Here is a 27,256-nt window from a genome sequence, read left to right on the forward strand (position 1 = left end):
CCTTGTACTTTATGGTCATTCAGCTCTAAGCTGTTCAAAGTGACACATGTTACATCACAGAGTCATCCAGAGTCACTCTAAAAGCAGACAAACCAAACTAGTATAAAAAAACAGATCTTACAAATAAGATTAATTCACTCAAAAGAGAACGGAGCCGTCGTGGGGGAGACGGATGTCTGAGCTGATCCGGATCCGAGTCCACTTGTCCCCAAAGTCCAGTTGGATTGATTAGTGTGAACGCTACGTACCGTACTCGGGGACGGTTCGTCGATCCGTACCCGAGTCCACTTGAAAAGCTGGTCTGGAGTACGGATCATGTGGACTCTGGTACGGTTCACATCAGGTGTGAAAGCCAACCGTACCGAAACACGGAAGTGGACCGCTAGTTAACGCGAGTAACGTGAGTAACGTGAGTAACGCGAGTAACGCGAGTAACGCGAGTAACGTTAGCAGTTAGCGAGTAGTTTTGAAAGGGCCTTGAAGGCTTTTTTCAACGCCACCGGTCTCCTCCAAAACCTGTATACATATAAAACAGTTTCATATCTACAGTGTGTCTGTATCTGCTGCAGCTCCGGTCTCATCCTCTGAGCTGCACGGCCGTGGATGATACAGCAGGAAGGACAGCAAGAGGTTCCTTCTAATATAGACAATAGTAGGCGATGGGGTTGAGTGATGTTTGATATGTTATTCAGCTGATTTAATGGTCTGTCTCTGAAGAACGAGAGACGCTCAGCTGATCAGCGGGCAGAGAGAGAGACGGGGGGGGGGGGACAACGTGTAGAGTCGACATATTTTCACATCAAACTCGGTGAAATCAGAGTTTATTATACCAAACCAGAGTTGGTGATTGTTGGTGGGGGGGGGGGTCGTACTTGGGAACGGTACGGATCAATCGTACATAATGTATACCTATCGTACCTGATGTGAAAACGCCGTTAGATTTCCGTATACGTACCGTCACAAGTGGGCAGCGGGTGGCTCCAGAAGTGGTTCTTCTCACAAAGCAGCGGCTCGTCGTGGCTCAGCCTGTATCCCGGGTCACACTGGAAGGACACCGTGGAGCCGATGGACAGGTCGTGGCTTAACCGTACGCCATTCACTGGAATACCAGGATCCATGCAGGAGTACGTGTCCAATGTGACCACTAGAGGAATAGAATCAAACACACAGATTGTACATCTTCGTCTTGGCAACTGAACTTTAACTGTTGAATTTAATTTTATAGCAAGTCCTCTTTGTTCACAACCTTAAAGCAGCGTCTAGTTTATGTTTCATTTATGTTCTTTTTGTCTGTTACTGTGACTGATAATGATAATTACCAAGCCAGATGATTACCAACTATGTACCAAGTTAAGCAGTATTGAGCAAGTGACTGTTTTTGTTTTTTTAATTCTGTCACACAGTATGTCAGATTGTCTTGGATGTCTGCTCTTGCTTATGCAAATAAAGAGAGACAGTTGAGCTCCAGAGGTATCCTGAAGTCATACAGCATTCCTGCAACATGAAATGGCTATTTCTATTTTTGCAATCAGTCATATTTCTAGGCCACATTGGAACAGAACCTTTGATGTTATTAACAATCATCACAACAAAGACGGGGCTCGGGTCGCATACATAATACAGAAATAAGAGATTTACTTTGACTTTTAAATTTAAAAAATGAATGCTCGCTCACGCTTATTCAAAAGTGGGAAAAAAATATATTACATGTCGCAAAAAGGAGACTGCACAGTGACACATTTCAGACAACAGCATAGGCTGTTTTATAACTCGACACTGTTCAGACGCAGAGGAGGAAAACTGCACTACTGCATCGACAGTCTCTGTCTAAGTAACCTTGATAGAGTTGTTGGTTTCTGTGGCGGTAAAGAAAACAAGGTTTCATCTTCCACGTACAGTGGGTTGGTTTTGATGCACTAACAACATGCTGATTTCAGACATTGACTGGCAACAGCTGTGTACGCAGTTAACAGGTCATCGGTGGGTAAGGTATTCTAAACTACAGTAGGATTATCACAATATACATTCTTATCAGTCATTAATATTAGAGAGTCACTGTAAATGTCTATGGTCTGTCTGTGTATTAATCCATCCATCCTTCCATTAGTGCTACAAAGCTGCAACTATTCATCTCCTTTTGTTCTCGTTGGGAGGCGTCCTGGTTCTGGGCCAACGTCTGGTGCTGCAGTAGTTTCAGGTGAGCGACCCAGTCGAGGGACTCAGACATGTCAGCCAATAGCATCCTGTTCATTGTGGGGGGGGGGGGGGGTGTCTGGCATCAGTGACTGTGAGCCCAGCATGAAGTGCATTTAAAGGGGCAGCACACAATGTGAAATTAATGTAAAATTGCATTTACTGCAGAATCAAACAGCAGCAGATGCACACGGCACGCTCTCAGCAAGTCAAACAAACATTGTGTGAAAACGTTTACAGCCTGTAATCCATCCAGATCCACTGGGACAAGTGGAGTACTACTGCACGGCCAGCTGAAGCTACTTCTGGCCATGTGGCACAGCTTTACCAACAGAACATGACACAGTTAACAGAGTAACACAGCTCTACTATATGGTTTGTGATCTATAGATTACAGTCATCACCATTAATAACCTGTAGAACAGCCCCAGGCCACCTGACTGTTCAGAACAGGCTCCTCCTTCGTACTGCTGCTCCTCTGTAGGAAACCTGTCCTGCTCTCCTTGAATAATACCTGATATTTTTAGTATGAAACACACGGATATGGCCTCAAGTAGAGCATTCATTGATCACTGCTGGTACTGGCCTCCAGGTAGAAAGAAATAATGTTAAAAATAATAATTAAAAATACCTCGGTCAGGAGCGAACACAGAGAAAACACACGGTGAATATATGAGCCTATGTGGTATTTCTTCTGAGTTATCCATTATGTGGCGTACAAAGGGGAATGTAATGCAGCGTTTCTGTGCCTCAGTTTATTCACAGCCTAATTCACAACAGCTCCACTTTGTAAGACCAATTTCACAAATGAACTAGGCTGGGTTTCCCCAAAGCATTTCAGCAATAAGATATGTCCTAAATTGCAATGGAAGAAGCTAATATGATCTTACTGTTATTGCTTTTCAATAGCCTCATCAACAAAAGAAAAATGCACTTGAGAGTGAAACGTAATAAGACAAAAGGCACTTGTGGTCTGCGTTCAGTCAATAATACAGACATAATAACAAACTCTGTCTTATGAATCACATCTGAGTGACACCGGGAACGGCCCTAGTGCAAGCAATCGTGAAAATAGATCACACTATGTCCACAGTACTTTTCTATTTGATTTTTCACAGACTTCCACTCTGTGCATAATGATGTGGAGAAGAAATATTTAAAAACACAAACTCCCCCGAGAGCAGCAGATTTGACTCAGTTATTGGATTATGTACCTCTGAATACTTCTCTTCCCTCACCCAGATGTTCTCAGACAACCTTCCTCCACAAGCCTGCACCTTTAACCTCCAGGCTACTGTTGGACAGTGCAAGAACACATCTGGATAGCCAAACAGTGAGTCTGAGGTCGGGCTTGTGGTGCCTTCAAGTCCTTTGTTGACAGAAATTCCCACAATTGCATCGAAATCTCTGCTATTTAGTTTTCAGTGTTTGTTTATATTCATATTTTACAGCACAACAATACATATTCAATGAGCTGCATTGATTAAGATGAACAGCCGACTCCTGAAGTTTGGCTTTGATTTCAGCCAGCAGCCGTCCCCTACCCTCCCACGCAGACGGCCTCGCCAACAACGGGGTTTTTAAACTAACGCTCCGCCTGAAGTTACTGTGAGAGATCCTTGAGAATTAACATTATTGGTAACATAAGATTCACAATAAAGAGTTGACCTTGGTCTCCTTCTGAAAATGAGCAATGTTTAAAATTCTCTAGTCTTACTCCTGAATTTGTATCGCCTCACCTGAACTGAAAAAGAAAAAGATGAAGTTTCATCCTGAGAGCTGAATAGATAATACCGGTGCTCTCGTCACGTAAATCACCTGAAGCACATCCTCACTGTCTGGTCTGGACACACTTTATAAAAGTGTTACCAATTTAATGTAATTTAAACCAAATCATACTTGGACTTTTGTCTCCTTTTTTTCCATCTAATTTTAAATCAAATAAATGTTTTTGAATCTTATGAAAAGTAATAAAAATATGTGTGTGTGCTGTCCCAAAAACATTTTGCATTCATAACTCTGGATGTTTTGCGGTGCATACAGGCGATAACAACACACTCACCTTCAGAGAATATCTTGAAGCCACTGTTGGATCGACTGTTATCGGTGGTGAAGAGCAGATACAGGAAGTTACTGCTACTAAACAGGAACTGAGGGACCTGGGTGCCGTTGAACGAGCCAATCAGAGGAGAGAGCAGGTTGGGACCGTCGTGCACTTCCAGGAAGTCGTAACTGAGCTCCGTTTGAAACCTTGACAGTAAAGAGAGCAGAGAGACGGAGATGAAGAGCATTCAATACAACGCTTTGACAGGTTAGACAGTTTGAAGCCATTTAGCCGGTTGTGTCCGCAGTCGGGATGCTCATTTAGAAAAATGTTCTTAACCGATAACCGACAGAGTCTCCAGTTCACCGTCTCCAGTTCACCGTCTCCAGTTCACCGTTTCCAGTTCACCGTTTCCAGTTCACCGTCTCCAGTTCACCGTCTCCAGTTCACCGTTTCCAGTTCACCGTCTCCAGTTCACCGTCTCCAGTTCACCGTCCGGGAGCGTTAACTTAGCAGCTACGATGCTGCGTGTAGTGTCGCGGACATGCAGCCACTTTCCCAGTAAAAGTCTCCACCGCACATTTAGTTTAGTTTAGCAGGTTGTCAGCTGTGTATCTGCCCGGTGTGTGTGTTTGTGCTACGTTAGCAGCTCTAGCATTACCGGAGGCTTCGTGCTCGCCGCCGACGCACACGTAGTCTGCGTAACTTTAGTGAGCTCCAACAGACCGTGTGTGTGTGTGTGTGTGTGTGTGTGTGTGTGTGTGTGTGTGCGTGTGTGCGTGTGTGTGTGTGTTGGTGGTGAGTGTGTGTGTGTTGGTGGTGAGTGTGAGGTTGTTGGTGGTGTTCTAGCTGTGATCGTAGGTGTAGCAGTGTGTGTAGTTTATTTGTTGGTGAATAAATGCTACTAAACTACAACTCCTCCGCTCCGCTCAAGAGAGCCGGAGAGACCGGAGCCGACTTCCTGTTTCCTGCAACTCCGGCTCTGCCTCTTAAGGTGGACTGTTAAGGTGGACCAGCTTTCCTTCTTAAAGAGACGAGCCGCTCAGCTTTTGAGTTCATTATTAACATTTCTTTTAACCGTTTTAACCGATAGCGTTAATCAGTTAAAATGCTTAATGTGGGTTAACGGTTAAACGGTTAATTATGGACATCCCTAGTCCGCAGAGAAAAGGTTCTAATTTTGTGGAGATAAATGAGAAGATAAAACGTGCACATCAAGTGCTCCAATTAGTATAAGATCAATGAGTTTCTTGTAAATCTGCCATGGTATGGATCCATGGTCACTTTCAGGTCTCTACGTCATCAAACATCAGCACAGAGATCAAATATCAGCATCAAAAAAATACCTTCAGACAATGTCAGCGAGCGACGAGCCACGCCTCGCTATGCTATTAATGCAAAGAGCTTCAAAAGAGAAGCAGCATAAACTAGTTAAAGCAAAACTTTGACTTATTTGAAGTGAAGAGGAGCAAAGAGAAATGGTGGGGAAGGTAGCTCTTTGTTTCGGTAGCTCTTTGAGTGTGTCAGCACTGGGAAACGTTGATTATAAAATATGAACATTTTATGGTTTTGCTCCTTAATGGTAGGAAATAAAGATCTTACAGCAGGACTCTTTTTTCCTCTTTACTGCAGCTCTCTAAGGAAGTGAGCGGGAGCCAGCGAGCGAAATAAAGAACCTCTCCAGGCTTTCAACATTTTTGGAAACTAGGTTCCAGGACTGCGTTCCACCTCCTCTGACTTTCTATTTCTAACTCAGAGGCTTCCTGGGACGAGGCTACGCCTTCTGCGTCTGTGCACATGTACAGTATGGTGTGTGTGTGTGTGTGTGTACTGTATACGCAGGTCTATGTATAGTAGTGTGGATATAGGCACATAAGGGATTGTGTGTGTGTGTGTGTGTCTTTGTTTCCACGGATGAGTTGTTGCAGCGCTGTCATACGAACCTGTCAAAGCTGATCTTGATGGAGCTTCCCGGCTCGGCCTCGATGACCCACTCACAACTCAGGGAGTCTTTGTAGTAGCCGGGCCACCCCGGGGAGAGGATGACACCAGACGGCCCCGAGTAGTGGCCCCCGCAAGGAGCTGCAGGAGCAGAGAGGTGGGAGGGATGGAGGGAGGGAGGGATGGAGGGAGGGATGGAGGGAGGGATGGAGGGAGGGAGGGAGGGAGGGAGGGATGGAGGGATGGAGGGATGGAGGGATGGAGGGAGGGATGGAGGGAGGGAGGGATGGACGGAGGGATGGAGGGAGGGAGGGAGGGAGGGATGGAGGGAGGGATGGAGGGAGGGAGGGATGGACGGAGGGATGGAGGGATGGAGGGAGGGATGTAGGGATGGAGGGAGGGAGGGAGGGAGGGAGGGAGGGATGGAGGGATGGAGGGAGGGAGGGATGGAGGGAGGGATGGAGGGAGGGATGCAGGGAGGGAGGGATGGAGGGAGGGATGGAGGGATGGAGGGAGGGAGGGATGGAGGGATGGAGGGAGGGATGGAGGGAGGGAGGGATGGACGGAGGGATGGAGGGAGGGAGGGAGGGAGGGATGGAGGGAGGGATGGAGGGAGGGAGGGATGGACGGAGGGATGGAGGGATGGAGGGAGGGATGTAGGGATGGAGGGAGGGAGGGATGGAGGGATGGAGGGAGAGATGGAGGGAGGGAGGGATGGAGGGAGGGAGGGACGGAGGGAGGGATGGAGGGAGGGAGGGATGGAGGGAGGGATGGAGGGAGGGAGGGATGGAGGGATGGAGGGAGGGATGGAGGGAGGGATGGATGGAGGGAGGGAGGGATGGAGGGATGGAGGGAGGGAGGGAGGGATGGAGGGAGGGATGGAGGGAGGGAGGGATGGAGGGAGGGATGGAGGGAGGGAGGGATGGAGGGATGGAGGGAGGGAGGGATGGAGGGATGGAGGGAGGGAGGGATGGAGGGAGGGAGGGATGGATGGAGGGATGGAGGGATGGAGGGAGGGAGGGAGGGAGGGATGGAGGGAGGGAGGGATGGAGGGAGGGATGGAGGGATGGAGGGAGGGATGGAGGGAGGGAGGGATGGAGGGAGGGATGGAGGGAGGGAGGGATGGAGGGATGGAGGGAGGGATGGAGGGAGGGATGGAGGGAGGGAGGGATGGAGGGATGGAGGGATGGAGGGAGGGATGGAGGGAGGGAGGGAGGGAGGGAGGGATGGAGGGATGGAGGGATGGATGGGGAGGATAAAGATATAAATTAAAGGCAGAAAGAGATGGAAGAGGCGAGGAGGAAAATAGGTGGAGATGAGTGTCTTTTTTAAAGATGATACCACTCAGGATGAGTCACCAGATACCTGAAAATAATACAACAGAAATGCAGCCCAGTTTGGGTGAACTGCATGTTCCACATAACCCACTCACTTCCCTCTGTTCTATCTTTCTCTTCCGTACTCAATAGCTGACACAGCTGTCCACCGACCACACAGTTATTAGCTATTCCATTTCAGTACCTTCACATTTGGGAATGAGTCCGCTCCACATCCCCTTGCCTTCCTCCAGATGGCATGTGATGGTGTCGGCCCCCTGCGTCTTAATGAAGCCCTCCTCGCAAACCACCGAAATGGAGCTACCCAGTTGGAAGCTGTCCCCGAAGCGCCTGGCGTTCAGCGGTATGCCGGGGTCGGGGCACTCATTACGCCCGAAAGCTTGTAATGAGAAGAAAGAGAACAAGATCTAGTGACAAACGCTCTTGTGGGAATGAGAAATGGGGTCTTTGAGGAGTCGGGAGATAAGGGAGAATGGATGTAGCTGTCCGTGGGAGAGAGAAAGCCCTAACAGAGGTCTGCTCTGTACACCTGAGGGTGACAATAGCCTCTGTCTTCACAGCTTGTTGTGCCTTCGCCAGGACAAAGAGAATTACGATGCTGTTGCATTAGGCAATGAGGCACAAGACTTAGGACCTGTGTGCTCCATCCTAAATGCTGCTTCTTTGTTTTGTTAAGGCACTTTAGCTTCACTTGGGGTGCAATGGAGCAGCATCTCTCCTTGGTACTGCTGAACCTCATCTCATCCTTCATCATTAATAAGATATAAGATGTCATTTGTTTGCACTTTACTCCAGATAATTCTTGTTTCTTTGGTTAGTTTGTAAATTTTTAAAAAGCAAAGAGAAGAGAGAGTCCTGTCCTGTCCCAGTCCTGATATTTCACAGTAATCCCCAGACTATTCCCTAACCATGAAGGGAATGCTTTCCTATGCTAATGGATCAAACAGTCCCTTACTGCTATAGGTGATGTTGAACCCTCGCCCGGACATGGAGTGATCGGCCTGAAACTCCAGCTGCAGTACGTTGCTGTTGGACGTCAGGTGGGAAGGAACTTCGGCCCCCGAGAAGCGTCCCAGTATCGTGGGTCCTGACTGGTCCCCGTCTTTGATGGTGAGGAAGTCGTAGGGAGGCTCCAGGTCAAAGTCGTTGAAGGCCAGGTGGATTCTGGAGCCGGGCTCAGAGATAATGAGCCACACGCAGTTGAGGTTGTTCCCGTAGCCCTCTGGGTAGTCGGGAGACAACACCGTCCCCATGGGAGCCGTGAAGTTGGAGAAGCAGGGGACTGTGTGAGAGAGAGGGGGGGGGGGGAATATATTACTAATGATTTAAAAACTTAAATATCCCAGACGAGGCAATTTGTTTTACAGCAACTCTCACTGGTCACATGAACACTGTGACAGGATCGGGCACAAAGATCAGCATGAAACAACGTCAGGGCTGTGTAACTAGCTCAGCAACCGGGAGACGGCACTGCTCCCATGGGTGCTGAGCAGTCTGAGAAACATAAAACTGTAAGGGGGATGGAACAGAGGAGTTAGTGTACAAAGATACAGACATACAGCAACATGGGCACACAGGAATACTGCACCGTGTCCCAATAGAACAGGAGACTAGATCAAAGTTATGGATATGGGCTAGATAGAAACTCACAGGAGGAAGGACACCGTACATTATAACGCAGAGTATCTGTATAGTGGAACACTGTGTACTCTCCTTTCTTCTCTTTATAAATAACACAGCGACCACATCCTATCAATTTTACGTTATGTATATTGCTATTTACACACGCAATGCACTGCATGGTCATTTAACAACGCTGTAATTAATCCTCCGATAGCTTAGTGTCATTGTGAACTTTCCAAGCGCAGAAGTAATTGCTCCATTTGCTGTCATGAAAAAAAAAAAGAAGCCTGTATTGGACTCACATATGCAGATGGGGATATTAGCCGACCACTGATTGTTGTTCTGGCAGGTTATCATCCGCTCCCCGATGAGCTCGAATCCAAACTGGCATTCAAAGCGCAGAACATTTCCATTTAGAAAGCCGCTACCCTCCTGGTAACCGTACAGAGGTGTACCGGGGTCACCACAACTCTCTTTGTCAATTTCTGTGGGAGGGATGGAGAGGAGGAGAGGAGGAGAGGAGGAGGGATGGAGAGGAGGAGAGGGGAAGAGAGGAGGAGAGGAGGAGAGGGGAGGAGGGATGGAGAGGAGGAGAGGAGGAGGGATGGAGAGGAGGAGAGGGGAGGAGAGGAGGAGAGGAGGAGAGGAGGAGGGATGGAGAGGAGGAGAGGGGAAGAGGGGAAGAGAGGAGGAGAGGAGGAGAGGGGAGGAGAGGAGGAGAGGAGGAGAGGAGGAGGGATGGAGAGGAGGAGAGGGGAAGAGGGGAAGAGAGGAGGAGAGGAGGAGGGATGGAGAGAGGGGAAAGGGGGAAAAGTAGAGGATCAAGTCAAGCCAAGTACTTTGAGGTACTTTTCTTCTTGAACACTATCTCTAAAGGTCCAGGTGAAGAGTCTGAGAACCCGGTTAAGAAAGTTTCTCTTTAGAAGGAGATAGAGAAGCAAGAGAGAGGCAGGCAGGAGGACAGATAGAAGGACGGACAGGAAAATGGACTCGTTGCTTCACCAAACAGGACATGAATACAGACAGCGAGAGATGATATCAGCGCTAAAGTCTGTGTACCTTTATAGTTGATCTTGAAGCCGATGGAGCCCACACTCTCATCAGACTGGAGATGAAGCCACATCTGATGGGACATGCTGACGATCAGGTCTGGGACGAAGCTCCCCGTCAGCCTGCAGACGGAGGAGACACTACGGCATCACTTCAGCATCAAACATCAACTCATCACAAAGAGTTATTGAATATCTGAAGTGATGTATTGAAACAGAAACACAATGTACTGTATCCTGTATAGAGCATCACATAATAGTAATTATAGAGTTCAACAAAGCAAGCCTTCATTTAAATGGTGCGGTCGTTGAACTCATTCAGAGGCTCTCCGCATATCACAACATTATCTAAACAGATATACCGCAGATCGAGCCACTATCATTACCACTACCAACATCACAGTACTATATATAACCAGGGAAGGATTTGATGTGGTACTTACACTTGTATTATTGTTTTAGAATCACCTACTTCCCCTCCATCTCCGATTGTTAGCGAGTCATACCCAATCTCTAGGTCGAACTCTTCGAAGTTGATCTGAATAACCTGCAATCAAACAGAAGTCCCATTATCCATCTGTTCTTTGTGTTAGCATGTAGCACAGCAGTGCCGGAGAGCATTAGTAGGATTTAGAAACATTCCCACTGAGGCATTTATATCCACATAGAGGGCAGGTAGTTTATGTACATGCATGTTAAACAATCTGTCTGTCAGCAATGCTTTATAGACTTTTATAAATACAAGCCTGGAGGCCGGTCTGTTTACACCCAACGGTCCCCGAGAGGCTCCGACCGACAGCTCTACCGACCAACACAGCTGTCCCCAGAGTCCATCTCATTCTACATATTCACGTATAGAAGACAAACCCTCTCGATGATGAGCACCATTCTCAAGTTTTATTACCAAATAACCCACCATCTCATTTATGGGAAATTCATAACATGGCTGCTCATTTCCATAAGTTGCCTTTAGAGAGAGAGAGAGTGTTTCTGGAGACAGCTCAACTGGAAGAGACCAGCCTACAGTATGTAATAACCTTATATCGGTTTCTGCAAGCGGACGGCAACATGTTTGATCAACCCTGTAAAAACCACAGACTTCCTCCTATCTCTTCAGATAGCTGCGTATTATAACCTAATAACGATAATAATAAAGAAATGTGCAGAAACTACCTCTAAAACTCAAATCGACAAAGTCATCAAGAGAAAATGGAAGACGACCGTAAAACTCAACTTACATCAAATGTGTGACTGTTGATAGGAAACGGCTTTGAGGAATGGCGTCCGTGCCATACACCCCCGCAAACACAGGACACCACAAACATCCTTCAAAGCAATATAGAAAGTGACAGCAGCATCTCTTCCCATTACTTTAGAGCGCAAATCAAATACTAAAAAACAATCATGGCAGGCAAATTTGAGAGTCCAAAATTGTTAATTGCCTGTCCGCATCCACCCTTGAGATATCTGTCAGCTGTCGCCGGTCTTGATCTGTTCTCAAATGTACATAGCATCACAACAGACGACATCTTCACTGATTAAACAGGCAGCAGCTGCTCACACTAATAATAATCACGGGTCTTCTGCAGAGACGGGACTCAATGAAGCCACATTATCACAACCTACACTTCGCAGACACGGATTAGTGACGAGAGAACGAACGTCGTAATGACATGACGACAAACATATGATGGCTGCTCGCTCATCCTGAAAATCCCTTTCTCTGGCCATTGGGAGGACGACGCCTGCACAATATCCATGTATAACTGCCTCATTACAATGCATGCATAAGCATAATTGCCATAATAACACTAATGGACCAAGTTCCAGTGCCAAGTCAATGGCGTGTTTGCCTAGGAGAGGGCACGGCGGCACAAATCTACGCCACTTGCCAGTCCTAGTTGGTTAGTTATTGTTTATTAGCAGGATAGCTTTTAGCGGACACCTCTGTGTGTATGACTCACTGGAATACCAATAGACAGACAGATTTGATGTACTGTAGGAGAGCAGTAATTATCATTAGGACAACAGCTTTGACCTCTTCACTTTGGGGAATAGCTGATCTCATTCAATCTTTATTTCTCTCCATTTCTGTTTCCCAAGATGAATGAAGCAAATCGCTCACTCGCCAGCAGCCTCGTCTGGCGAGAACTGAAATCTGACCCGCTGCCGCTGTGTACGTTAATGAGAGACAGTGACATTGAACTTAAAGTGAAAATACATGCATATTCTATGTAACCTTTTCCAACCTTGGGAAGCCCTTGGAAAATAGATGCATACATAAATACGGATCCGGGAGGGGAGCGCCCGGACAAACGCTCTACAGCGAGGGGAGGGAGGACTTTTCTCCTGTTAAAGGGGAGAGTTTACTCTCTAGCACTAATGAGGGACTGTTACACTCAGTTATGAAAAACACAAAAGAGTTTAGGGATGCACCGATCCAACTTTATCAGTCCCGATAGCGATACCTGGGCTTTGGGTATCGGCCGATACCAGAGTTTAATTAATGAGCTGGAAGTGACTGCATCATTCCTTTATGTATAAGACAACATCAGGCTGGACTTAAACATTGCTTTCCTAACTTTGTAAAACTAAATGTGACAAATAAATACATAGATGTACATTTACTGAATTGTAAATTATTAATAAAATAATAAATCATGCACCAGCAACTTGGTAAAAACTAAATCTTCAAAATGATCAGGAATTACAGTTCAGGTGTTTTTACCTTCTTAATGCAGCAACAAACTGGTCAAAACTTAAACAGGAATTCAAGTTCCAGTATATAATGTTTATATATACTGTATATATATAATGTTTATAGTATATAAACACAGAATTGAATAGATCGGCTCCATTGTCACCGATACCCGATCCAGCTGTTTGAGTCGGTGTCGGCCCGGTATCTGATCCAGTATCGGTATCGGTGCATCTCTAAATGGGACATTATATAACTTATATACTCAATACTGAGATTTCTTTAATAAATAAAATAAAGACCTTTATATATACCATATGTACAGACTGCTCTGAGCGGGAGTGAAGTTATTATAACCTAATGGGATTGTGGGTAATGAGGGTAAACATCTATTCTCTCATGTCAGATTCTTATTTCCACCACCTCTGACAGTAACCATGGCCCTCGTCATGCCTCTCGTCTTTATCTACAGAATCTGGTATTTTAATCTGGGAAGTAGCTGCTTTATTTAAAGCAGATGTGAAAAGATAGGACACAGAACACAAGTCTTACTGTGCACTCTAATAGCAACTGTTACTCTCCACAGAAAGAAAAGGGAAGATGAGAACCATAAGGCCCGTTAGTGTTGGGTCCTCACATGACAACGGTAGCGGTAGCTTCTTCATTAGATTTGGTCCAAAAGGAAGAAGACTCTATTGTACTACCTTGTTGGGATCGCTGGCTGTGATGATCCACACACACTGGGAGTTACTCTCATACTGGATGGGGAAGTTGGGAGATGTAAAAGTCCCAGAGGGTCCCTGTAGATTGGATCCACACGTTTTCACTGCAACATGAAGACAAACGTGAAGACGGACGAGAAACACATTAAGTTAAAAGGCAGATTCAGAAGATCCTGGATTATTCAAAAACATATATTAGTATACAGTCGGACTGTTGAAATCAAAATGAATCAGAGTAATAACTCCTGCATTGTAATATGACAGAGAGGTAACACATTGTTTGCACAAGCAGAGAGGAGGTGTATTAGCTGCATTTCCATTAATCAAATTGTAAAAGGTGCTCCAGGTATTATGAAACATAGAAAAACAGGAATGGAATAAGTTGAGTGCTGCAGCAGCGGCCCTCATCCATAATTAACAGAAGTGAACTTTCCTCTATCTGCATAGAGCCTGTATATCCAGAGGCACTGCCTTAATCAAACTGCTTTATTAGCTGCTCTCCGGGAGTCTTGCTCACCCTTGCAGACGGGTCTGTGGTCGCTCCAAGCGGCGAAGACTTCTGCGACGCGCTGGCAGGTAATCGTTTTGGAACCCTGCAGCACATGGTCTTCATCACAGGTGAACTGAGCCGTTGCCCCGATGCTGAGGAGATAACAAACACCATTAAACGCCTGGAAAAACAATCAACTCCTCAGAAATGACTCCTGATGAAATATCAAATTCATTCTTTATTTCATGTCTTTCAATACAAGTTTACATCAATATATCAAACTCAGTAGATGAAGGAGTCTATTTATCAGTTCATTTTCATTAACGGTTAAACGGTTAATTATGAACATCCCTAATATGCGCAGTACAAAAGTCCCATTTAACGATAAGAAACAATGATACGCTTTAATGCACACAAACTGATAAACACCTCAATTCTGTTCATTTATGAATGCTAGACATGAAATACAATATATTGTAAGCTAGAGTGAACCGAGTCCAGTGGAGAGCGATCAGACACTGAGGGCATACTGTCTATCTACATGGACAGAGGAACATACAGTCAGCTGTGCAGAGACCTGAGAGTGGACTCAACTGTTAGCAGGGAGCTAAATCTCAGCATCCAACTAGAGAAGGTTTCTAAATTATTTCACAGCGTTGCATTCTGTAATCAAAGTCTGCAACATGTCAAAGCAAATAGTCTTAAAGTGGATAGTTTTTCTCTCCTGAAAGCTGAAAAAGAAGACAGACTATACAGACTATATACGAGCCAGAAGATTATCCATGAGTCTGGTACATAGATCAAACATTCCATATGTGATATAACTACGTTTTACAAATGACGCAGGCTGCCATAACAAGATTTAAACCGGGCTTAAGTGCACACAGATTTTTTTTGACTTAATAAATTGTGACAGCAATACTTGGAATATGATGCATGTCATAATACTGTAATGGGAAGGAGAGACGCTCCTTAACCGTCTCTCTTCTTCTTCACAAATGTGATCTAACGCCGTCACTTCCTTCAGCCGCAGCACCGACTCACCTGAAGTCGGAGCCGCTCCGTTTGCCGTTCTCCGGCTCCCCTGGGTCGGGGCAGTAATTAGACACCTGTTTGATTCCTCCTTCGTTCACTGAGAGAGAAAGAGAAGGACCAAGGACGCTGTGAGAGAGATACTTTAACTGTCAGAAAACACCCACTGCAGTGAAAAGCACTGGAATAATAGATGACTGTCTGTGTGAACGTTCAGTGGTTATGTTTGGTATCATGTCAGTGTTTCCCATAGATTGAATTATTTATGGCAACATTGTGCGGGAGGATTGTTGTTGGCTTTTCCCTGCAGAGAAGACGGACGGCCCAACTCCTGAATAGAATCGATCCGATCGGTTAGGATCACGAACACCTCGGCACTAATGTTTCCACAACTCAACATTCAAGTTAACTCTGATAAGTTTGTCTATATATATTCTTAACACAACGCTGTCAGTCTCAGAGACCAAACTCTTCAAATGATAGCTATAAGTTAGCTATAACACAGCTGGGTCGTCGTTGTTAGCACGCTGTACATCTGCACGCACACACACCCCCGTCAGCTAACACCACAAACAGAATGTAATTCTGTGGGAAACCCTGAATGTCACCATATACAATTTTCACTACACAATTCACAGTACATGATCGTGGCCAAAAGAAGTCACGATGACGATATTATCGTGATGTTTATAGAAAATTTAATCATTCAAATTAATCTTTAACTTTGTTTATTGTGAGTTTTGTCTATTATTTTCTCCTAATACTGTATGAGTTTAAGGAGGTGGAGAGAGAGTCTGTTACCAGAACTGTTCTGGATTATTTACACAATAGTATCATATGTGTATTATTAACATGATATCAATATTTCATTTTTAAATATCATGGTTATCGTCAATAGGAGTATATTGCGACACCGCTAAGTTAGACAAATCCACCTCATCTCTGAACGTCAGAGGCTTTCAGCTGACAGTTTTCCTGTCAGCTCTGTTGTGAATAGGTGTTGTGCGATATCACAGTGAGTGCCAAGGGTAAATGCAACTCTCTTACCTGAGCTAGACAAAATAGAGGGATATATATCTGTGCCCAACAGGGACTAAGAGGATTAAATAACCTTCAACTATCAATTGCAGGAAGCTACAATAATCACTCAGCGAGCCTCTCCATACATAATAATAGTTGAAGTACAGCCGATAAAGCCTCGTAGATATGCTTTCATAGAGAGTACAGCCTTCACTACGGTAGGAATGTAGAGAGCTGCTCTTCTGTGCTCGGACTTTTAACGAGCTCATCTCATCTGGAAGTCAAATCATGCACTGGAAATGAAATTCATGAAATATGTAGTATCACAATTATCGTTAAGGTTTGTTGTAATATTTGCAATAAGACATCACCCCCCCCCCCCACACACACACACACACACACACAGACCTTTCCGTTCTAACGCGAAAGGCTCTACTGGCATGTGTCTCTGTTCTTTGACTTCTTTCAGGAACTTCATTAGCTTTGAAGTTAATTGTTTCGGGTAATAATACAGTTATGGGTTCAATTATATGCAATGAATCCACGAGGCATATGAAGCATCTCTTCATAGTCTTTTAAATGATATACAGTATTGTCTCATAGAAAAGATTACAGCCCCTCTGCATTATTCATGTCTCCATGCAATGCCGCATCTATGACACATAAGGTAATAAAGATTACAACCTGTTATCGGTGAAGTGTTTAGCACACTCTGGAGTTAGAGCGAATTGTGTTCCAGATTTATGTTAATGACGGAGCTCCGCGAGCAATTAGAAAGCATTCACTTCAGTGTGAAGTGTACACAAATCATCTGACAAGTGAGCGGTCACTCAACCTCGACTACCGCCGTGTGTGTGGATCACACAGTGCATGAACAGAAGTCAATCGGATGTACTGCTTAAATAGTACAGAATGAGACAGAGGGGGGTTTGGCCGACTGAAACTGATCAAATTTAGCATTTTGCTGCAATATATGTGTAAGTAGGCCTGATCTAGCCGGGTGTCGGGACAGGAGAGTCCGAGACAGCGGGGGAAATAGGTCATCAGAAAGAAAAAGAGACTGCACTTCTGCAAAATCTAGTACTGTAGCTTAATTCCTTCACCAAATGATGCAGCAAAAAAAGAGACAAGAAGGAAACAAAGACCCAGAAACGCAGAACGCAGAACGCAGAACGCAGAACGCAGAAAGCCCTACATAAACAAAAAATATCCAAACAATGAAAACAGTTGCATAAGAAAAAATAAAAGACTTACTCAAAGACAGTTTGTTAGTGTTGTCCTTTCCTGGTAATAATTTTACCCCTCTGGATTTAAGCTCTCCAGAGCTTTTCACTGGTCGAGAGCAATAGAAAGAGTTCATTAGATAAAAGAAGTTACAGTATTAGATGTGAGAAGATACAGTACAAGTGTTTCTTTCTCTGGATAAGAACTTGGTCCTATATGAAGAACATCAAAATGTAAGTCCAACGGCTCTGATGCATTCATAAGGGTTGCCCTGACACGTCTATAAAAGCTAAACTAGTCTCTCATGTTTCTATAACTCAGACATCTCAAACAGTAGATGGACATTGATTGGTCAGAGCAGATTTAATGGGTTTAGCTTGTGTGGGGGGGGGGGGACGCTACGAGCAGCCCGAGGACTGCAATGCAACATCTTAAGACAGTCTAATTAAACACAGCAGGGGGCCAGATTGCACATAAAAGCCAGGTGATGCAAGTGGCTGTCATCGTAGTGAAGTATCAACAGAATAGCCAAAAGCAAATGAATGATGTATCAAACACAAACAAGGCTATTTGAATATGAAAGCGTTGAGACGATGCCTCTCCTTCTGAACCGCACCGGAGGTCAAACGGTTCATTCGACAGGTTAGAAACACAAAGCTCAACAAGCACACTGCGTCAGAAACCCCCTCAGTGACGGTCTGTGCTTATATAATACCTGCCCTTTACATCATGAATAGCAAACACATAGAGAAAACGGCTTTACCACGGCAACAACAATGCACGGCAATAGATGAGAAAATGGGATTTTTCATGCAATTGATTTTACGTCTTGTCATTTACAGTGAGATGCCACACATGCACGTCACTGAAGGTTCTAATAGAGCTATTTATGGTGAAGTTGCAGGTTTCATATGTGGCTTGGGGGCCAGGCTTTAAGCCTTTATGGTATAGTAGATGTGCAGCACATACTGTGACTTTAAAGTCATGCCAGAGAACAATGTCAGGGTAATGGATTATTGAGCTGCCAGAGAAGAGGAAAGTATATGCAGTATTTATCTCTCACTTTTTTGATTAACAAGGCCCTTTGAAGTCAGAGCAGAAAGACCTTAATGCCCTCTACAGAGGGGGTATTAATCAAACTGTTTAATATTCAGTTAAAGATCAAAAACATGTTTTGTAATTACAGTGTGTTTTTCTTACGATGATCCCTTTCTGTTCTAGTGGTGGTGGGGGGGGGGCTCTATTACCGTGTGCAAATGAAGTAATCATGTCTTACCTTGATACTGAGCCCTGAAGCCCTTGTGGCGGTGGTTGCTTTCTGTCACAAAATGCAGCCGTAGCCAGTTTTTGTTGCTGATGATGGGCGCTGGAATATTCACTCCAGTTATCCTGCGTGTAAAGAGTCACAAAGAAACAAAAGACACATGTCATCGGGTTCAACTTTAATTCAACTACATCGCTTTCCTGTCACTAGCATCCTCCTGTCGCCATAATCACCTTAAAACAGGGAAAACAGGTCATTGAGTAAAATCAAACCGAAGTTGAAAGACAACTTGTAATGAATCAAATGACATTCAGTGATAGTGAATGGTAACATTCACTAGTCAGTATATTATACATGTATACAAGGTGAAAGGTATCAGCATGACATACAGTCTGCAAGGTTAAAAGTATTTCAGTTTTTCATTAAAGCATTCATCATATAAGTGGTGTGGAACGATATATACATACTTCACTAAAGTGTATGTCATCACTGCGAGGTTGCTGCCGTATTTATTCCTAGATGGAGTGTTAATGGAGCAGCTACGATGTTAGCATAGCCTGGCACTGATCCATCCAGACTCCATTCAGAAAACAAGCATTTTAAATGTTGTCTGCTTGTCGTCATGGTAACAGACCTGACAAAGCATGAATTCAGACTTTTTACTAATCAACATCATAATGTCGTTATTTCGGCATCATTTTGATCTGTTTATTGTGATTAAATCACAGCACATTCTGTTGTATTTTGGGTTCATACGGCAGTTGCGACGCGTGGCTGCTAGATACAGATACAGTATGTGAATACAGCTCGCCGCCGGGTGACGTTATGAACCCAGACACGACAGCGTTTGGTTTTATGACATATCTGGGACTTCCACAACATGTACAAAGCTGCAACAGAGGTTATATCTGGAGGACAGCAAGGCGAAAATTAGCTTGGCGTTGGTGTGAATGCACGGTAACACAATACGAAGCACAACATAACGTAACTTAAACCAACATAAATAGTAGCGCATGCACAACGACAGCACTGAACCACTGACACGCTCCCCAGAAAACCTAAACACAGAACTATTCTCCGTCTTTTCATTTTGAAAGAGCAACGACCAATGAGGGAACTCCAACAGTCAGCTGACCAATCCTGTAACATCATCACTCCGTCAGTCAGTCAGACAGTCAGTCAGACAGTCAGTGACAGACTTTAGCGTTTGTAGGGCTGACCCTCTGCGGTCCAGACAAAACAACGCCAATGAAAGAGAAACTTATTAAAGAGGACCTATTATGCTTATTTTCAGGTGCATACTTGTATTTTAGTCTTTACTAGAACATGTTTAAATGCTTTAATGTTCAAAAATCACTTTATTGTTCTCCTACCGGCTGTGCTGCAGCGCCTCTTTTCCCCCTCTGTCTGAAACACTCTGTTTGAGCTCAAACTACGTGGATCTTCCTGTCTATATTGGTGTTTGAGATCAGAAGTTGTATTCGGCGCGTGGCTGCAGCATCGGGGACCTTCTATAATTGTAGAGATTTACAGCTGCCGGGGGCCTTCTCATTTGTCTGGCTGACCAGCTCCGGCTTCTTTCTATTGCCTCTCAGTCCCTGCACCACACCCTGTCGTACCACAGTCAATAGCACACAAAGCCATCCTAGCTATCAAACAGAGGCTTGGGACCGGCTTTAAAAGAGCACGGTGCAGTCCAGCCCCGTGTTCCCAAACTGGCTCAGTGGATGAAAGAAACAAAACCAATGTGTTAACTTGTTATTCTGTCTGTGTGTGTGTTTTATTGTGTATGTAAAGGTGTGTTTAGTCGTGTTTAAGGTTTGTTTCTCTCTGTAACGTCTGTGGCGGTCACTGCAGAGTTGAATTGATCAGCAAACTAAATGTAATATTTATATATATTTTGAATCCAGATGATCAATCACAAGGGGAGATAATGGCAGCTCCTGGTGAAGAGTTAAAAGGTAATTGATTTTCACACAAAAGTTGACCTTCTTCTCTCATTGATAAAATGCTAATGACACCAACATACGGGCAGAATGAGAACAGAGCAGCCTTATAGCTGGACTATTTAGAAGAAACCTGCCTGCATGTTTTCCTGTAGTGGAAGCTGCAAATGATCACAAGATTTCTGCTAGAAGTCTAAAAGAAAACGGATAGGGACAATAAAGCTGTATCCATCCACAAGTTGCATGGATGCTCCAGGCAGAACGGGAGTGATGTTACAAATTTAAGAGCAGCGGAGGTGAATATAGTGTTATCACCACGGCAAAGCATGGCAGAGGAAGTGAAACATGATCTGCCATCAACAGTAAATAAAGGCTTAATGACACCTTACAGAGGACTTATTCCAACGGGTACATTTGTATCTATGTGCAGCAAACCATTCTATTCATTTATACAATAACAGGCTGCACGCAACCAAAAAACCTCCCCGCTACATAAAGCAATGAGAGTACAAAGGAAAAAATATGCAATGAACACAAAAGTGCTCAAAGGCTGGAGGCAGGGAGGGAACGCTGACAGCCTCCTATGTGACCTGACAAACCAACATTTACTCCTGCTTTCTCTGATGACTTGTTCTCAGCATGTCTTTACTGGAGACGTCCAGATTAGGATTAGGGACCCGATACCCGATACTGGTATCGGGTATCGGGTCCGATACTGTGCTCATGTACTCGTGCTCGCAAAACGGCTCTGATACCACTTTACAGCAGCGTGACGTTAACCTCTCGTCACCATCTTTCGGATCCTATCACACGCGCTCACGCTCCACCTCCCCGACGGTGCGGGCGAGACGGGCCGGTGGTGTGCCCGACCCCGCGGGGCCGGGATCCCACTTCAGTCAGCGCGCGCCGGCCCTCACTTTCATTGCGCCACGGGGTTTTGTTTGCACCCTCTGACTCCCGTTTCAAGACGAGTCGGGTGGGTCGCCGATATCGCCGCAGACCCCTGGCGCCTTTTACGTGGGCCGGGCCGCGCCGCGCCCTGGGGGCACGACGCGGTTGGGGCGCACTGAGGATAGTCCCCGGTCGACAGCACTGAGGCCGTCCCTCCCCGTGGGGAGAGAGGGCACAGCGAGCACTTTGTCCGCGGCCCCAGGAAGCACCTTCTCCCCGAGCCTTTCCAAGCCGACCTAGAGCCGGTGGTGGCGCACCGCCTCGTATGCGGGAATCCCCAGCCTGCCGTGTGTCGCTCACACCCTCCAGCTGTCTGTTACCGAGGGTCTTTGGACACAGAGAAGTACTCGTATCGGTACTCGGTATCGGCGAGTACCCAAATGTAAGTTCTTGTACTCGGTCTGAAACAAAGTGGTATCGGTGCATCCCTAGTTTTGATCAACCAAAAGGTTATGCTAAATAATTCCGGGCTACTTCACAGACCTCTATCCTCATGACTGGAACCCGTCAAAGCTACAGTCATGGAAACTAATAAATGACTTGTGGAAAGTGTGCTGCCGAGTCTCCTTAAAACAGATCAACAAGTGAGTGCTGTCTACCTTTTTCAGATTTTATCTCCTCCGGTGCATATTGAGTGACAAAAGATGAGAAAGTCCAATTTGAAAAAATGGATTGCTCACATAATGCACTGCCATTCTATCTCTGCAGACTCACTCAGGCTGTCTATTTGTTCCTTCACAGATATATAATATGGCTTTCCAGAGATTACTTCTTGGCACGAGTGCCGTGTTTTTAATGTGCTTGGTTTCATCCTAGTTTTAGCATGCTTCATATCAATGATGTGAGGCGTTTCAAGGACTAATGGTAGATTCTGACATAGGTCTGTGAGGCACACTACTCACTATAATAGGCCTGATTTGATAGGATGAGGGGTTGAAGGGAGCACGGCTATCTCATCAAAATACCAACGTAACGAGTCCCAACGTGCAGGTGCTGCGGCCAAACGTGGCCTTGAGGCCAGAGTGCTAGGCTGAAATCTCTGGCGTCTCTCAGAGAGGGAGGTTATACTGTACGTAGGTGCACCCCGGATAATGAGCGATCAATTCAAATTTGTCAAAAAAGATAGTTCCAGGTGATTATTTTCTTCTCCTCCCACTCGTATTCTATGAAATCTGACAGGAGAGAGAAATTATGAGAATATTTAATGTGATAAGGAAGAAGCTGTTGCTTTCCATCTCTCGTCAGAGGTGATTCAGGAAATGTACAGCTCCAGTTTGGTGCCCGTCAGAGCCAGTAGATTGACTTCTGAGAACAGTAAGCCAGTCGCTGTAGACCCAGTAGCTCCTTACATTAAAAACCCTGGAGGAATACCCGGGTCAACTGTCCATTCACATTCCTTCAATTAAACATCCTCTGCAGTCCGACGGCAGCAGAGGACGGCTTCTGGACACATTTTGATGAGTTTTATTTTGCCTGAGAAGATCAATAATAAATCCCAGGAAGAAGAAATTGAATCTAATACACATGTTAATTTAACCAAAAGTTAGTAATTTAGCTGCAGGGCACCTTTTGCTCTCAACCTGCTTTGAATATTGTAATCTTCCTCCAACACCATTTAGCCACTCTGTTGGAATAGCACTGTTCATATTCAGCGAACCAAACAAAGATTGCCAGATTGCTCGGTGAAATAGAAATCTATTCTAAGTCTCAGCTGTCTTAGTAGGTTTACAACATGCAGAGTCAACGTTACAGTAACGCAATCCAGAAAGATCTGACAAGAAACTGGAAGAAAATGAGATGTAAACAGAGAGAAAAGAATAAAGACATAGAACAGATCTGATCAGATTTCATAGTATATAGTCTAAAAAGTGTATCTAATATCCACCAAGGCCTTCAGCTTTTATGTTCTGTGTCCATATCTGAAATAATGAGTGACGTGTAATCTACAGCTTGTTGTTTCTGCCCTTTGTGAACACGGCTGTACAATCATATTAAAGGTCAGAAGAATAACAAAGAAGTGTTTTCCTTGGTCCAGCCCGACTCCGATGTTGGCTTTTGTCAAAGCAAACAGATTTTTTTGGGGTCTATTTTCACGGTGATTGATGTGCAGCCTCACATCAACCTTCCCCAGCGTGACAACGGCGGGATCAATAAACTCATTTGCAGAGATCTGATAGAAATCTTCAATTGATAAAAGGATAAAAGCTACTAAGAGGTGTCAGTAAAACATATTTCTTGCCCTATAGTCTTGGATTTTCTGTACTTTCAACTACCAGGAATTGGTTTTTAGTCTATCATCCACTTTCAGGAAATTGGCTGGCAAAACTGGGCAGTTCAAAGTGTTACTACATTTTCCATTTCATAACAACTATTACTGTAACTATACTGTATGTTGGAGTTCATTCAATATTCAAATAGTTTAAATAATTACATTTATGTGGAATATATGTTGATCTTCACTGTTGTGAATTGTTTTGCAGTTCTTTTTCTCCAGTATTGAAGTGGCCTGAAAGAGGTTAAGATGTTAAATGTGTCTGACTTTGAGGTTTCAGACTGTCAATCATCATTAAGCAGCTCTGAAGCTGAAGGGTACACTGACGGTTTGCTTTTGTCTATGTTAGGATGCTCGGAGGTTTAGCTGTCCGACGGCCTTGTACACAGTCAGAGACACTCATAAAGAGAGAGGGAGCGAGAGCAATGAACTTTATGGCCATGCGAAGGATAGCTCGCTCTGAATCCTTCTGAATTTGTTTGCCTGTCTGTTTGTTTACTTGGCCGAGTCCAAGCAATCTCTCTCAAATTCTGGTCCCGCTGCACTCAAGCTCACCGAGTCTCACCTGGGCTGTAGCACTTAAAGCGACAACTCGGACTGACAGCCTCAGCCTTCTGACATTTGGTGACATACAATAACATCATCCTGGGAGTTTCAAAGTATTCAATACAAGTAAGAAGTAAAAGCTCCCGTAAATGACGGCGCTGCTTATTAATAAATAAACACAGGATGTGTCTTCTCGTCCTCTCGTTGGACTCTGGACTGCTGAAAGACTGAGCTGATGTCAGTTCACTCTCCGGGGTTACGACTCCATGGAAGTATCGCCTGATGGTAGGGATGAACCATTTTTATTAATATCTAATTGTGATTATTTTGACTGATACTGCAATGGCGATATGATTTGCAATATTAGAGGGAATGATAATGTTTACATCATTATTCTCATTTTCATTGAAAAACTAGATATTAAAATGATTATGGTGTGATTTTGCAGGGATCTGTAGCAAACAAAGATGTTTTCTTAAGTCTGCAGGATATGATGTGTAGGCCGGGACATCAATATTTAATTTAATATGGTATGTTGACACACAGTTCACCTTTAAAAAACATCGCGCCTCCTGCGATTTGAAAATTGCAGTAGGCCATGTTGTGATTTCGGAGACCTTAAGTATAAGAACCCTGCTGTAGATGGAGATAATAAAGCATTCTCTACATGTGTAATATGTATTGAATGTTAGATACCATTGATTTTAAAGATAAGAGACATTTCTCTAAAAACTCATTTCCTTGTTTCCAGTTGTGATTTATTCTGGTTTAATGTTGTTGGTTCATTCATGCAATTCATTTGTAATTTGGTTTTCAGTTGTTATTCAAAACACTTTAAGAAACCTGCTCTTGGAAACAAACCATTATATGTGTTAAAATAAATACATCGTTTCATTTGGGTTCATTTATAGATGCTTTTATTTTGAAGTCACAAGGAAGTAACCTGCCCAGTATAGCTTGTTGTTCATCTCTGGGTTTAATGTGAACGTGGCTGCAGAAGTCCATTTGTTTGCATTCTTCTCTGTTAAAACTGCAGAGAACTGGCCAGTGAATAGTTTGAAAGATATTTGTCATTATTCAAAGCTTCCAGTAGACGACAACAGTCTCTCCAATGTGTGAAGAGATTTCATGACCAGAGGATTAATTGATAATGCATTATATAAATAGTAATAAAATGTAAGTAAACCACTTAGATCCATGTTCTGAAATCCTGAAAAGCAGGAGACGCGAGCCAACAGAAAGCTTTTCTGTCGGTGAAAGAGTTAATGTTGGATCCTTTATACCTGAGAGAAGAGGGTTACTTTACGGTCTGTCAAAACACATCAGTGTCGTCGTATCAGCTCCCTGTCAAACATACAATACTTAGCAGTCATCACCACACTCAGAGCACCTCTCCTCTTGACTCCCTCCCGTCTCTCCCTGACACGGCGTCTGCCTCTCTCTCTCTCTCTCCCTCCGTCTCCGGATGACAACTCTCAGGGACAACAAAGCTTGTAGCTCCGTGATTGATTAGAGCCTCTTTCAGCCAATTATAATTAATGCCCGGCAGGATCACATAAACCTGGCAAATGCTCCCATTCGCTCAGGACGTGGAGGAGATGGATAACCTTAGCCTCAAGGTTGGGGGTCAAACCCATTTCATATTCCCTTGTTTCAGTACGGAACGACTTCTATATGCAGAGGGCCGTAAAGCAAAGTGTCTGAAGGCTGCTGTTAAAACTAAACTCTGTCCAACATTTCATGTGCACTTTGATTTGAATTATGAAACAGGGAATCAGAGGCCCTCTCTGTGAATTGATTTAATTCAATCAGAAGCATATTTAAAACATCTTCTGTCTGTCCATGAAAATTCATTAAAAGGTACATTTGCATCCCAGCTGGCTCTTTCCCTTAAGTTTCCAATGGCTGATTCTAAAGTGCTGCTCTTATCAAATATTACACGCTCACGCTCAACCGTACACACCGAACCTTTGTTCTGCTCGGAGATCACAGCGAGCTAGGCCTCCTCGTTATCCCAGAACTAAGACACAAACCTGAGGCGATACAGTCTCGTCTTACAAAGCCCCTCCCCCACCTCGCTTTGGAATAACTCAGAGCCGCCGATACAGCATCTGTACATCTACACTTATTCATTCTCTCGAAGAGAAACTTTTGTTTTTGTTAGGATTAAACAGACAGTAGTCCCGTCTATAAAGGGCACTAGAGGTAAATACATTAGATTATTGAACTGAATGTAATCTTAGAACTGGATTATAAATCCATTGTTATAGTTTATTATACTAAATACGACATACTGTTCATTTTTATAAACTGCCTTTTTCAAACCTACCGCTCTTTATTGGATCCTCAGCCATCAAAGTGATGGGGGGATCTCCCTTTGCATTTCTTCCTATACGTCAGGGGTCAGCAACCTTTACTATCAAAAGAGACATTTTAGGAATTGAAAATAAATTGAGGCAAAAAAAACACAAATAATCTGTCTGGAGCGGCAAAACATGTGATCATTGTGATGAAGGTAACACCGTTTATAGTCTAAGTATATAGTTTATAAGTCTAATGCAGTGAGGGCCAAAGAGACAATGTACTACGGAGTATTAGGGCCACATTGAGGGAAACAACATCTGAGATTTACACAATAAAGTCAGAATATTACGAGAATAAAGTCACAATTTAACGAGAAAAAAAGTCATAATATCCGAGGTCCGAAGCCGGTGCTACGAAGCGAGTTCGACATACCCGCGGTAAGCGGTCCTACGACAGCGGTTATCAACTCGGTAAATACACTCAGTCTGGATATGAGTACGTTCACATAAAAGGGGAGGTGTTTGCAGCATCTGACCGATCACAAACATGGACAGGTCTACTGTCAGCAGAGCGGCACATTTAACAAAACAAACTATAATG

At 44.3% G+C, this 27,256-nt stretch overlaps 1 protein-coding gene across 1 annotated transcript in view; it reads right to left on the reverse strand.

Annotated features, from left to right (window-relative positions):
* The window catches only part of LOC141779829 (CUB and sushi domain-containing protein 3-like), a 269,514-nt gene that overhangs the window by 190,630 nt on the left and 51,628 nt on the right, over positions 1-27,256 (reverse strand). Inside the window, exons 5-17 of the mRNA XM_074654862.1 lie at positions 18,650-18,762; positions 17,404-17,481; positions 15,142-15,229; positions 14,125-14,249; positions 13,590-13,711; positions 10,631-10,734; positions 10,198-10,310; positions 9,441-9,623; positions 8,471-8,797; positions 7,700-7,894; positions 6,181-6,319; positions 4,256-4,443; positions 956-1,144 (exon numbers count right to left, since the gene is read on the reverse strand). Coding sequence (XP_074510963.1) covers positions 956-1,144; positions 4,256-4,443; positions 6,181-6,319; positions 7,700-7,894; positions 8,471-8,797; positions 9,441-9,623; positions 10,198-10,310; positions 10,631-10,734; positions 13,590-13,711; positions 14,125-14,249; positions 15,142-15,229; positions 17,404-17,481; positions 18,650-18,762 — 1,964 coding nt within the window. The remainder of the gene's footprint in view (positions 1-955; positions 1,145-4,255; positions 4,444-6,180; positions 6,320-7,699; positions 7,895-8,470; positions 8,798-9,440; positions 9,624-10,197; positions 10,311-10,630; positions 10,735-13,589; positions 13,712-14,124; positions 14,250-15,141; positions 15,230-17,403; positions 17,482-18,649; positions 18,763-27,256) is intronic.

The sequence above is a fragment of the Sebastes fasciatus genome, chromosome 12, assembly GCF_043250625.1.
Source record: "Sebastes fasciatus isolate fSebFas1 chromosome 12, fSebFas1.pri, whole genome shotgun sequence".
NCBI classification, from domain to species: Eukaryota; Metazoa; Chordata; class Actinopteri; order Perciformes; family Sebastidae; genus Sebastes; species Sebastes fasciatus.